Source organism: Solea senegalensis, linkage group LG2 (assembly GCF_019176455.1).
Source record: "Solea senegalensis isolate Sse05_10M linkage group LG2, IFAPA_SoseM_1, whole genome shotgun sequence".
In the NCBI taxonomy this organism is placed as follows: domain Eukaryota; kingdom Metazoa; phylum Chordata; class Actinopteri; order Pleuronectiformes; family Soleidae; genus Solea; species Solea senegalensis.
Genome location: NC_058022.1, coordinates 18,079,147 through 18,092,888, shown reverse-complemented (window position 1 = coordinate 18,092,888; position 13,742 = coordinate 18,079,147). Strand labels below are relative to the sequence as shown.

General features: G+C 39.5%; 1 protein-coding gene across 1 annotated transcript in view; it reads left to right on the top strand.

The window, feature by feature from the left end:
* The window catches only part of adcy5 (adenylate cyclase 5), a 71,984-nt gene that overhangs the window by 42,905 nt on the left and 15,337 nt on the right, over positions 1–13,742 (top strand). Inside the window, exons 4-8 of the mRNA XM_044019536.1 lie at positions 2,517–2,628; positions 6,554–6,681; positions 7,342–7,500; positions 7,620–7,761; positions 9,360–9,497. Coding sequence (XP_043875471.1) covers positions 2,517–2,628; positions 6,554–6,681; positions 7,342–7,500; positions 7,620–7,761; positions 9,360–9,497 — 679 coding nt within the window. The remainder of the gene's footprint in view (positions 1–2,516; positions 2,629–6,553; positions 6,682–7,341; positions 7,501–7,619; positions 7,762–9,359; positions 9,498–13,742) is intronic.

The following is a 13,742-nucleotide window of genomic DNA, read 5'->3' as shown; positions in this document are numbered from 1 at the left end:
GGTTTGTGACAGAAATCCACTAAGGAAACTGGTGCAATCTGACTTTGCATAATCAATCCCGCTCCAATGGGTACTTTTGTCGTAATTGGGTGGCAGAAATGCCGAGGATCAGGATATATTTCGTTGGCTTGCTGTAAGGGAAGCATGAGGCCACCGTAGTGACAGAGGAAGGAACATTCTGCATGTAATTGCAGGTTTACTGTCCCATTAACTCAAATGTTTGAGTCAGAGCGTCTGGCAAATCTGAACACTAAGAGATACAGTAGGAAACATGTTTTTTCTGATCTTTATCTCTGTCTCTGCCTTTAAATAGATATGGACAATGTAAATACATTTATGCCTAATCACAAATGTGGGTTTTCATAACCAAAAGCTATAAATACAATAGCTGAAGCAAGCTACACACTTATATATTGTTGGGCAGAGATGGTGTATGTATATACAGTATGTGTATGTATGTACATATACACACAGGCATGATCCTTTCATCTCAAGTCATTTCGAAGATAGTTTACTACATCCCCTATAGTGTCTCTATTCTAAATGGGAGCAGAACGATTAGTTGCACAAAATAAACAAAATGATGAAGTTTCATGTGACTAAACTAACATATTGAATGTTCAGTGGCTGATAAGCGTGGCCTATTCAAGTGTCTTTTTTCATAAATCAACATTAGTGAGTTGCACCCTTAAACCACTTCAGTGCTTGTACTAAGACAAGTTTGAAATCTTTGATTGATCACCTATTATCATCCTTTTTTTTTTATCATTGAATATTATCCTCAACAGAGGGTCTGCTACATAGATGTGCTTCATTTGCTATCATCTGTCTTTTAAGTTTAATGACATAATATCACAGAAACATAAAAATGTAATGCCACGATTATTATTAGTATTGTGATAATTGTAAAAATATGCTTTCAACTCTTAAAAGGAGATTAAATCACACTGAATGAACCTTACATTTTGTAAAGAAACATCCCAGATAGAGTACAAGTAAAAAAAACAAGAATGGTTAATAAGATAATCATAAACCATGGGGTGAACAATGCAGTGAACATGTGACTCCTAAAAATAGATAACAGTGTTTATTTGCAAATTGTCATATTGCCAATGTGAAATATTAATGACATATACTGAGTGCTTTTTGTTGCGATGCACAATGAAACTGTTTATCTTCCTGTTCCTGATAATGTATAAGCTACAGTACAAGCTTGGCTGTGGGCTTTATTTGTTCTCGTGCACGAGGCTGATGTGACAGTTTCCCACAGATGTTGCTGAGCCTTCGATGTCCTTGCTTCTTTCTGCGAAATAAATTCCGTGTAGTGAGAGCATCTGTCCTGTTGGTGTGTTAGTGTTAGGAGAATAATGACAATAACAAGACCTTTGCTCTCTCAGTGTACCTCGTTCTCGGGGGAAGGAGGAAGACTTCTCAGAAGTTAATGACAAATGTTGCAGTACATGTCTCTTTCATATGCTCGCACACTCTTGCAGTCTCTCAGTGCCATTTTTGCGGGACGAGTGAGAACTCATGAGAACAAATAGTAAGAAGCGGCTTCAATAATGGTCTCACACCTCTATTATTTGCTTCAGGGAACATCTTGACCAGAGTCATTTATTCACCTACACCTACTTCTCCCTGTTCCTGTGTAGCACTTCTCTGTGCTTAAATGTTGTGTGTTTATGCTTCTGTTCTGTTTTGCTGTGTTTTCCGTCCAGGTTATTTGTTTCTTTCGTCTTTTCCTCGTCTCTAATCCCAATCACTTGTCCTCACTTGTCCTGTAATCACTTAATTACACACAAAAAAAGAAATGGTGGGGAAAAAAGAGAGAGGGCCAGAGGGAGAGCGAGAGCTGTGGGGAGAGAATAGAGAGTGGTGTTTTGTTGTGAACAACGTTGTCGAGCAGCACTGCTGTTCCCTCATGTCTGTCTCCATCCCCAGCCATCTGTGTTTGGTTCAGCCCACCCACTGGTGATTTATTTATATTTTTGCATCATATAAACACCACGTCGGCCAGCAGTCAACTGCTTCTGACTCACTTTATGCAAAAGAACAAAATAAAACAAACAAATAAACAAACACAAGGGTCACAGTGTGCGGCGTAATTGGTCGTCAGAAAATAACAGAAAAGCTTGTCTGAGTTTATTAAGCACAATAAATGAAAACTATTTAACACAATTTAACACATTTTCTCCTTAAACTTCTACAGCAATAAAGTGATCATAGAGACTGCATGTGAATGATTTCAATGATGGACTAAGAAAAATGATTCCCAATACTGGTGTTTCAATAACATTAAATATGTGAAACAACACTGTTACAGTTCCGTGTAGTGAGAACATTTATATTCTACAGTGCACATAACTATTATTTTGTGATTGTGTCCCCATGTGGGTCAGTTCCAGTCTGATTATATTCCAATTTTATTATAGAATTCATGAGGGAGGGAATAGATTAATAATTTCTAATCGAAAAAATAATAATTCATTTTCTCTCTTGTGTTTCTGTGTCTGCAGCATCCTATTTGCAGACATCGAAGGTTTCACCAGTCTGGCTTCCCAGTGCACGGCACAGGAGTTGGTGATGACCCTCAATGAACTTTTTGCCCGTTTTGACAAACTGGCAGCGGTAAGGACACAAGCACTTGTATGTTTTGTATGACGTGCTAAAGCTTTGATGTATTTTAACTTGCTTAACTTCCATTTGATATAGTTTAACTGGAACTTTTAGAAGGATGCTCATGTACTGTATTCTGTGTTTAAATTAGGAGAAGACCTATATATATCATGTGGCAATGTGAGGGTCATAGACATACATATACATATACATATGTATGTATTTTGATCTGTCCGATATCTGATCCAGTGATTTTGACCAGTATTGGACCAATAGTGATTCCCATAACTAGTTTGGCAAAGAAAAATATGAATTCATGTGAAAGGATAATAAGTTTAAGAGCACGTACAGATATTGCGCTAACTCACAGCACAGCACACATTTCATATATTAAAAGTTCATCCTTTTCCAAAGACACCTATTAAACTGTGTTTATATAGGATACTGTAAGCACAGATTAGATTTGACAGTTCACGTTCAAGCAAACAAGCTCTTTACAGTCACCAACAACTACAAAAAAAGTCATATTTGTGAGACCCGTGGGTGAGATTTCACTGGAGGAGGAAACTCTCGTCCCTGTTTGACTTTGCTGCAGTTCGATGACGTCAAGGCTCAGCGCATGCGTATAGTTACAAAAAAAAACCCAAAACACATGGATTCCGATATGACCGTTCTCATTCATGTTGCACGGCCACATCTGATCTATCAAACATAAGTTACTTGTGATGTAAACACAGCCAAAATGAGGTGATTTACTAAGATATGGAGGGTTATAGAATCCCTGCTCAGTAACTGTGTGTATGCTTATTGTACATCCATTATGTGACAATGGGTAGAACACGAGCGATAGTACAAGGCCACCCAGTGTTTCGCAGATATTCAGCCTAAGCGGAGCACATACTGTACTGTTATTGTGTCATTGTCTTCAGTCTTTTTTCATTCTCATCTCTGGTGTTACTGACTGTCTCTTGAAGCCTCATGAAACTGCATGTGCAGAAAAGACACAAACGCCCGATCATTATGAGATTATGAGACGTCTGTCAGAGGAGCAGCGCGTACATGCCAGTGAGAGACACTAAAGGATCATAGACATGTTCAAAGTTCACGGAGGACTGCTCACAAGGAAGATGAGAAGAAGAAAGCATCTTCTTGTGTATGAAACACTTTCTTAATGCTGAACAATAGCAGAATAGCAAATAAGACCTTAAGGGGTTTGAATGTTTGATGTATTATTGAATCCCTCGTAATATGATGCTGAATTGTCCAGGACATAATTCTTATCTTTCAGCTTAATATTTTTCAGTGCATGTTGACAGAATAGGAGCTCACAACACACAGTTTCATTTGAAGGTGAATTCAATTTCACAACCTTGATACAGCCAGTGTGGACAAGGTGCAACTGAATATTGATTTTTGCTGCAGTTGATCTGTCGTCCTTGTTTATATATCTGTTTGTTCAAACACAACCCAGCTCCAAGGGTGGTGGGCATTGTGAAAATCAGCCCAGATTCATGTGGCAATGTGGGGGTCAAGTTGTACCTTTTAAGAGTGGTCAAAATAATATTAAAAGTCTAAAATTAAAGCATTATTATACAGTCGAACAATCTGAGAAGGGCAGAATATTTATTTTTGTCGAAGTGGTCACATCCTAAATAGCCTCCTTTTTAGAGTCAGTAAAAAAGATTAGGAATAAGTAGAAGCTAAATTTGCTCAAATTGCTAAATCCACAAACTTGTGATGGGGAAAAGGACATTCTCTTCTGTCTCACGAACATTCTAAGCTTTATGTGATGTCTTGGCTCTGCGCTGTTACATACTAAAAAAACAAAAACAAAAAACAGGTGAAACTCTCAGCATATGTTCAGTGCCTTGAGATAACGTTGTTCTAAATGACGTATTACCTGATTCCAACATAATTAATGAATTGCAAGTGTTGAGAGTGCTGCCCCAAATCTTCTGTTTTATATCTGCCATTAAAATCTGCACATTTGTTGAAAGTCTATTTCTAACATCTGAACCACAGGCAGCACCTCCGGGATTATTGATATTTTTTTCATCCAGAAGCTTTAATGTTTGCCCAGCTATTGTTCAATGTACACAGAAGGCATTGTTCAATGCTTGAGAAAGGTGAAATGATTTTACTAATCAATATTTATGTGCGAAACGGGCGTAATGGCATTATAAACCAGAGACATGGTTGCTGTTGACACTTTTATGTCCATGCCACACACACATTCTGTGTCTGCACTCTTTACACAGTGAGGCTTTTTGTATTTTCTCAGAGCCATGTGCTGGAGAGATACTCAGGAGGCTATCATGAGACACAGTGTTCTCCTGAGCCTCACGGACAAACACACACACACACACACATAGTTCCAATAGAGTGATAAACGAATTGTTGTAGAAGCCAGAGATCTGTTGTATCTCTGGCTATGTAAAATGACAAAAATGAGACTGCAAATATTCTTTGCAGCTGGCTTGATAGGGATCTAGCAAATGGCAGGATTTATTTTGCAGTGTGCTGTGGGCCAAATCTGTCTTTTACTTGAGACAGGAGCCGTTAACCTGGAGCAACTTTTGTGTGCACAAATACATTATTTTCAGTCGTGATACTCATCAGATGTGCCCACAAACGAGGACAAAGCAGCCACACAGAGATGAAAATATCTCAACTTTTTGGAACGCAGCGAGCCCTTTCAGCATGTTCTTTGATACTCGGGTTTAAGAAGTAGGGCCAACGGGTTTCTGAAGACTCCGTATTACGTTCTTGAAGAATCTCCATCATGCAGATGAAGCTCCTGAATCAGTTGGTGAAGGTTATATGCAGACAACCTATGCTCTTTCTTTTTTCTCCACACATACCACATCCAGCAACACAGCTGGGATGTGGTGGGGGGGGAACTGTGCGGGTAATCTGTTGTTTTTGTTTTGTTTTGGTTTTTTTTAAGTTTAATACATTAATTAATTGAGTTAAGCTGCAGGAAAATCTATCATCTCTGCAACTCCCAGGTTGTGGTTGCTTAGTAATAACGGACATGACAGAAACACTCCTGACTTCTTACATGTGTTATTCAATTGTTTTTAGATGCTGATCAATCCCTTAGGATGGCCTTTTATTTTGACATCAATAAACGCAGCATACTAAGGTTGGTGGCTCTAAAGAGTAAATATACCTGAGTCATCGGCATAACAATTAAATGAGGATAACTCTCAGGGGGATCCTATACAGAAAACATAATAACTGTTCCCTGAGGGATGCTCTATGTAAATACATATGAAGAGAACTATTTCAAAGTTGTACCGGATATTCCTACACAGTGTGTCTAACAGTATCTGCAATAGACTGTGTGAAAGGCAGCGCCATAGGGTCCAGAAGACATAGGAAAGAATGTTGCTGTTATTACATTAACCGGGCTGACACTTTCATAATAGATACTGATGCAAATCACGCAAGAAATCACTTGACCTTACTTTTCAGAATAACAATTCTACTACTGTGTTTGCCACAGAATTAGATGTAACTGCAAAAATGGTTGTCACATAGTCCTAGCGTATATTTCACTGGAAAGCACAATCAGGTCCAAGTGATAGGGACACAGAGGACAGGTGTTTGGGCCTGCCTGTCAACAGAGGATGGGAGAAACTGAATGGATGTGTGAACAGTCACTGATGTGGCAGGAGTTTTTTTTTTTTTCCATGCTGATGATATCTCATCTGACTGTGACCGATCCACAGCCATTTCAGTGTCAGGTCTGTCTTACACCATGAATCCTTTACCTGTGCAGTGCACTCTGTTTGTGGAAGTGAACATCCGTGTGATTTCCTGTATGAAATCCCATCGCCAATAGATGTAAACACATTTCAACCGAGGGAGGAAATACAAAAGTTAGGTTGTTACGTATTTCTTTAATGTTTGGGTTCATGCTTTTTCCTAACAGGAAAACCACTGTCTACGCATCAAGATCCTGGGAGACTGCTACTACTGTGTGTCTGGGTTGCCAGAGGCGAGGGCCGACCACGCCCACTGCTGTGTGGAGATGGGCTTGGACATGATTGAGGCCATCTCGTAAGTTGTCCCGGTGGTTTGAAGGCTCAGTTTTCTGTCATCCAAACACACACTTTGTCTGCTCAAGTCACTTGCAGGCAGCCTTTTTTTTTTTTTTGAGTGTTCAGTGTGTCTCTAATCATTTTGGTGTCAATTCATTCAATGCATACTGAAACAACAGCATGTTTCTTTTGGCCTCTGAGGTACATAATGTTACCATATATAATGTCACTAGTTTTGCATTTATGGGGTTGAAAACAGGCAAACACGTTTTGGTATAACTGAACATCTTGTTAGTCCAGAAGTCCCAATTATATTGGTTAATGTAATAGTAATAATGGTGTAAGTAATGCTCAGTGGTTAAGACCCTGCCTTGTGTACCAAAGACATCATGGTCGCAAGTTCGATTCCACCCCTGGCTAATTGTACTTGATTCCATTGTAAGTCGCTTTGGATAAAAGCGTCTGCTAAATGACATGTAATGTAATGTAGTGTCACTACAACCCCAGGCTAACCGCACACCTCGGGTGAGCCTGCAGACATTTCTGAAAGGACATGGTTTCGGTATCTCACTCGTGTTTCAGAGAACCAGGGATAGTTGTCCACAGAAATGTTGACAACTTAAAGAAAAAATACATGTTTGCAGATTGGTAATCACATTTTTTGATATGTCTGTTGCAGGCTGGTGCGGGAGGTGACTGGCGTGAATGTGAACATGCGAGTGGGTATCCACAGCGGCAGGGTCCACTGTGGGGTGCTGGGACTCAGGAAGTGGCAGTTTGATGTCTGGTCCAATGACGTCACATTAGCTAATCAGATGGAAGCTGGGGGCCAAGCTGGGTATGCCTCTATAATAATGGTCAAATCCACAATACTAATCAATAAATCAGTTTGTTATTCATTTGCATTGAAGATGTGAGTTCTTTGGATAATATGTTGTGTGTTTTCCTGATTTTCAGACGTATTCACATCACTAAAGCCACTCTAAATTACCTGAATGGGGACTATGACGTGGAGCCAGGCACAGGAGGAGAAAGAAATGCCTACCTGAAGAAGCACAACATAGAAACCTACCTTATTGTGGGCTGCAGTCAAAAAAGGGTATAGTTCTTGCTTGTGTATGGACTTACAAAGACCAATTGATTTTTAGCCACTAGGGAGCAGAAGAACCCCACAACAAGCAGACACACACAAAACCAAGAAACCCACCTGTGTGAACAGTAGGTGTACTGTGAGGTTATGTTTGACTGACACTGACATTGACAACTGGTACTATACAGTAAATGTGCCATGAAACCAATACAATGAAGACACATTAAGATGACATCATTAATAAAACTACAATATTGAAAAAAATAAGCCTCCTAAAACTTCGAAATGTAGGGATAATACAATTTTAAACTGTAAAATATTATTTGCTGTGCAGACTTTCTTTAGTTCCACTGTTGTCTGCCGTCTCAGCTCTGATGGTTGGTGCAATAAGGCTTGTAAAAGAAATCCTCTTCAACTGAACGGAGCCAGTGGATTTTGCAGATTTTGCTATTAATGAACTGGAAGTGGTGTCACATGTGACCTCTGCTCAACTGCATGAGTTCCACTTTGTTTATGACTGTGCTGTTTTTTTATCAGCTGTCTCTGTCCTCCAGCTCTGTCACAAGCTGCGGCTATACATAGCAAGTCATGTGATGTCCTCTCATTTTTTCTGCTGAGGCAGAAGGACGAAACTCGTCCACTGAAATTATTACATTATTATTTTTTTGGGGAGGAAAAAAAGAAGCTCTACAGATATTATGTCGTCTCATGAAATAGTGATATTCTTCTATCAAACACAACTGAAGAAGCTGAGATGGATTTTTCGGAGACATTCCATAGTTGGAGACTTTTTCACAAGGATATGTTGCATTATTAAAAGACAGTGAAGATGTGACATCAAATATTTCTATATTTTAAAGATACTTGGCTGAACTTTGTGTCGGCATCATATATTGTTTTCTTTATCGGTGCTCCTGCATTATTTTCTAAGTTATCCGAGTTGGACCACATTAAACCATTTAAAATTAACAAAAGAAGTCAGTTCATCTCCTTCAAATTCTGCTAATCCGACCTTTTCCGAGTACAGAAACATATGGAACCTGTTTTCACAGAAAGTGCCCTATAGCCATTACTCAGAACAAAACCTCCAGTTTGATGGGAAAAAAGAAAATCTGGTGTCTGAAACATATCTGCTGAGATCTCTAACTCATTTAAGAGCTGGAATGCCACAGTCTTTAAGTGTTCTAAACATATCACTTAAGTCAAAGTACAGAGAAATGAACACCGGGAATTGAACGAGTATAGTATTTCCACATGTTGTGGAAGTACAAAGTACATTTAGATTACAGCTAACGCCATTGGAGGGAAATACTTAAAATGATCTATTCTTCCATTAGAGGCAATATTGCCAGCTGAAATGATTATTAATAAAGAAGAAAATGTCCTTTTCTGTTTGTTAATATGTTTATGTAGATTTATTGTGATGTAATGGATGTATTCTGATGGCTGTTTATTTGTATACAATTCACATGTAGAAATGAGCAGAAGCTGCTAATTTAAGTCTATTTAAGACAATTCATGACAGTTCACATAATACAACAATTCATCCATAATTTATCAAAGAGCAGATCAGAAAAGTGCAGTGACTGTGTGTTTGTCTTGTGCAGAAAGAGGAAAAGGCGATGATTGCCAAAATGAATCGACAAAGGACTAATTCTGTCACACACAACAGTGGGCACTGGACTGACCGTCCATTCTACAACCATCTGGGCGGAAATCAGGTCTCCAAGGAGATGAAGAGGATGGTGAGGAAAACCCCAGAAAGCTTTTAATTCTTTTATGCTTGTCTGTGTTATTAAAATGGTTAACTTTGTCTGAAGTTCCCCGTGTTGCTTCCCTGTCCAGGAAAATAGTTTTACACTCTGGTCTGTCACAGTCTGTCAGCAGCTTCCTCTCCCCTTTCCTCTCCGTCTATATTTTGAATCTTCATTATAGACCCTTGTTTTACTTCTCCTCTGACAGAGTGTTCGCATATCAGTTTATTTCTTAAGAGCTGTTGGAAATATTGTGGACAATGTAATGGGTCGAAGAGGTCATACCTGCTTAACTGTATGATATGCTCTGACTCTGCGGCTGCTCTGATGGCGCTGAAGGATGGGGAATCAAGGGCCTGCCCTGACCTGGTTGTTGAAATCTTATCTTGCCTGTTCAGGGTTGAGAAAACGAAATGAAATGTCTGACAAACGGGCTAAGGAAGCATTAGCTGGGGAAATGATGGATCTAAAACGTTGACTAGGAAAGGATGAATGTCTTGAGTGTCTGTAAGGGAAAAGTGGCAAGAGAAGTGGGAGATGGAACAGAAGAAATAAGGAGTTTTCAATTAAGTTCTAAAGAAGGGTTGAGGTCGTCCTGACTACACTGAGACTGGGACATTGTAATTTAGGCAGCTATCTGAAAATCATAGGAAAATTTCATATAGGAGAACAGATGTTCTCTACCAGTGTGGACATCCGTAGACAATTGAACATGCTTTATGTTCATGTTCTCAATTTGAAGGAGAACAGCCACGCCATTGAGACGACACATTTCTTCCGATTATTACACAACATACACATTCATGTGGAGGGCTGCATAGCACCTTACTGACAGAAACGACACTCACACCTCACCTTGTGGTGTGAGAGGTTCTTGGGTGGAGAACACAGAACAGGTGGCTGCGATGAAGCAGGTGCCCGGAGCAAAAACACGATGCCACCTCCACCCTCCAGATTTCACACTTTTCCAGCCTGAATTAGATTCAGAGGAAAAAGCCCTAGAATCATTTTTATTTTACGTGCTCTGCTGATCTGAGTGACTCATTATGTGAATGGATGCACCCACATCTGAAACGCACGTACACACACAGAGATGCCTCCTCTTTAAATCCATATCATCACTCCGCCCACCTCGCTCAGTGACTCGGGTGTCGAGAAGAAGATGAGAACGTTTGTTCAGTGCAATGCGTCTGGATTTTCACGTCAGTTACTTTTATATGATCATCTGTATGCTGTATTTTAATGCAGTGAGTGGGTGTGGATAACATTATTAGCGACAGTCAGTATGACTGGACAAAGAAAATAGTGACACCTATGGAAATTCACAAGGAAAACAAAAAACCTGATTTACAACAGCCCTTTGAAAGAGACAGAATTATCTGCTTTTCTCCTGGATGAATAATTACTGCTTGTGTCCGTGGCTTTTTATTTGCCCTCAAAGTGGACGTGTGTGCTTGTGTGTTAATGAATTCCCCGACGCAAAGAAGAGTCCCGTCAAGGTTGGAGAAACATTAGCAGCTTTTTTTTTGACTTGATACGCCTGACTTGTAAAGGAGATTTCAATCTCAATGTGACTTCTTAGAAGAATAAAGGTTAAAGAAATAAAAACTTGGGACTTCATAGGTATCACTCTGTCTTTTGTATCTCTGCGTTGCTCATTCATCAACCTGCAGATAAAGCAGGTTTTTTGGAAGAGGAGTTAAAGACGTGCAGAGGGCAAGAGACAGACGTTTTGTATACACGACAGGGAGGTTGGCGTTATGGATGGATCCTCTCTTTTGTTTTGTAAATCCAGATACAGACGGTGCTAAGCAGTGGGGCTGTGAATGACTAATGAAGCATTCAGGATTTTACACATGTACTTTCCTTTTTGTTGTTGTTCATACAGCTGTTTTCACATGTTGAGACAATAGCCCTCATTCATCAAAACTGCGTAGATACTGGTGCAGATTCAGGTGTAAATGTCATCTTACGCCAATTCTCACGGCAGACACCTGATGAGGCTTTGCACGATGCGCCAATTTGAATACCAAGTATTCATGGTTTCGAGACCTCGGCCCTTGAGTTTATGACACTGAGTTGCAGAATATGACCAAGAAGAGAAGCTTCTGTAGCTGAAAATAAGCAAAATGACATCAGAATTTAAATAATAACAAGGTGATTCTGTTGGGCAGCCTGAAAATTGGGATCAAAGGAAGTTGGAAGGCAACAGTGTGGAGAGAAATCACAACTGCAGTCAACAGCGATGATCTTGATGAGCTGAGTTTTTAATAAAATCTATCCGTTTGTGATATTGCACAAGTCATATGTGAAAGCTTGTTGCTTGGTCGGATCTCAAAATCATCACCAAAAAGCACGTTATTGCTTCAGCCAGACACGGAGGTGGTCTGCTTCAGTGTGACACGGCACAAACACGTGCCACATTCACAAGAAGCACATATCTGCAGAATTGGAATATTTTAAATGTATTATGAACACAAAATGTATATATTGCATAGCACAGACCATTCTTTTTGATCAAATGAAGAATTGTGCACTCAGAAACTGACCTGAAGCTCCACAGAGCCAGGCGACCACCAGCTGAGAGACTTCCTAGAGCCAAGTCCTGGAACACAGGCAGAAATGTGCCGGTTAATTACTGACATAAATTGCTGTGTTGTGGTGGTGTTTGCACTACATGACACACTCATGAGATCAACAAAAAATCACATCAAATGAATGGAAATTGAAGTCAATGCAGTGAGTTTCTTGTATCGAACAGCGTACTAACCCAACACAACTATTTCTTACTTACATTTTAGAAGTGCTGAACGATGCCGGCCTCCTCTGCCTTTCTCTCAGATGTGGGCTCTGTGGGCAGAGGCACGTCTGTCTGCCTGCGCTTAATTCTTGTCCTTGTGTTGTGCATAATCTGTCACACGCCTTTTCAGGTGTTTACCGCAGGTTTCTCTCCGCTGTTCACAGACAGAGCCCAGTGCAGCAGAAGTGCGCAGTGAATGAGTGTAAACTGTTTGTAGTTATATCCACTGTAGTCTGTCGACAAAAAAACAATTCTTCACCTGAAGATATGTATTGCTGGGTTATTATGATTATAATCATCATTATAATTTAACTAACACTGCTTGATTTCAGTAGCTTCTGACTCGGATGACGTCATTGCGTCATATACGAGTCACATACACACAAACAAATCTGGGGAAAGTCACTTTAGCTTGGTCGTCTCCACTCAGCTGTTTGCCTTCAGCATTTTTGTCCACAAGAGGGAGCCAGAGAGACACATTGGCTCACTTTTGTTTTTTGACATAATGTACATGTGGTCAAGAAGTTAGGGGCCCCTGTACTGAGACAACACTTATATGTAACTAAAATAGACAAGGTTCTTAAACAACTCAAAGAAGTAGATGAATGTCTTAAAAGAAAACATGATCTTGCTCCTGCATCGACATGTCTTCAAATCTTTGATATCTGAAGTGTGACATTATAGTAGTGGAATGAAAAACTTGAAAAAAAAAATAAAGAGGAGGAAACCACTGGGATCTCTGGAACTTAATTACAGTCTCTTTGGACAAAATCCAGAAGTGATGAAAACTAGGTATGAAGTGGACCTATGTTATGTTATAATATTTATGATATGATCTTTTCTTTTGGACCAGTCCTATATGTCTTGTTTTGTATGATTATCTCATGAAAAATATTTTTTTTATTACAGCAGTGAAGCTACTCACACCAGACCAGCAGAATATTTATTTGAGGATTAAAAAAATTACCTGCGTCTCACTCTTCCTTTTACCGTTATCTTTCATAGTTTGTAAAATGTGATAAAAAAGTTTTTGCATCCGTCCAACTTCAACTCATTTGAACTAAACAGCAAAGTTCAAGCGCAGTTTATCGACCAAGTGCGACGGCAAAGTTCTGACTCGACTGCAAATTGTCACCGAAAGAGATTTTATTTCTCTTAATTGTGTCTCTTTCAGTTTATGGGTCGTTCTCATGTAGGAAGATGAAACTAGGATTCTGTCTTTATATTCTAAAAAGGTGCAGTACACTGCTGCAGGCAATCATTATTTCCTTTTGTGAGATGAAGCAAATAGACTACACCTCCAAACAGATGTATATCAGGGTCTAAAGATCTTGGACCTGTTAACCTGTTATTTCTTTAACTCATTTGAAGGAAATATTCATATTCTCTTTCCCTGTTTGATTGGATTCATACTAAAGGAATAATTGTGAAACAGT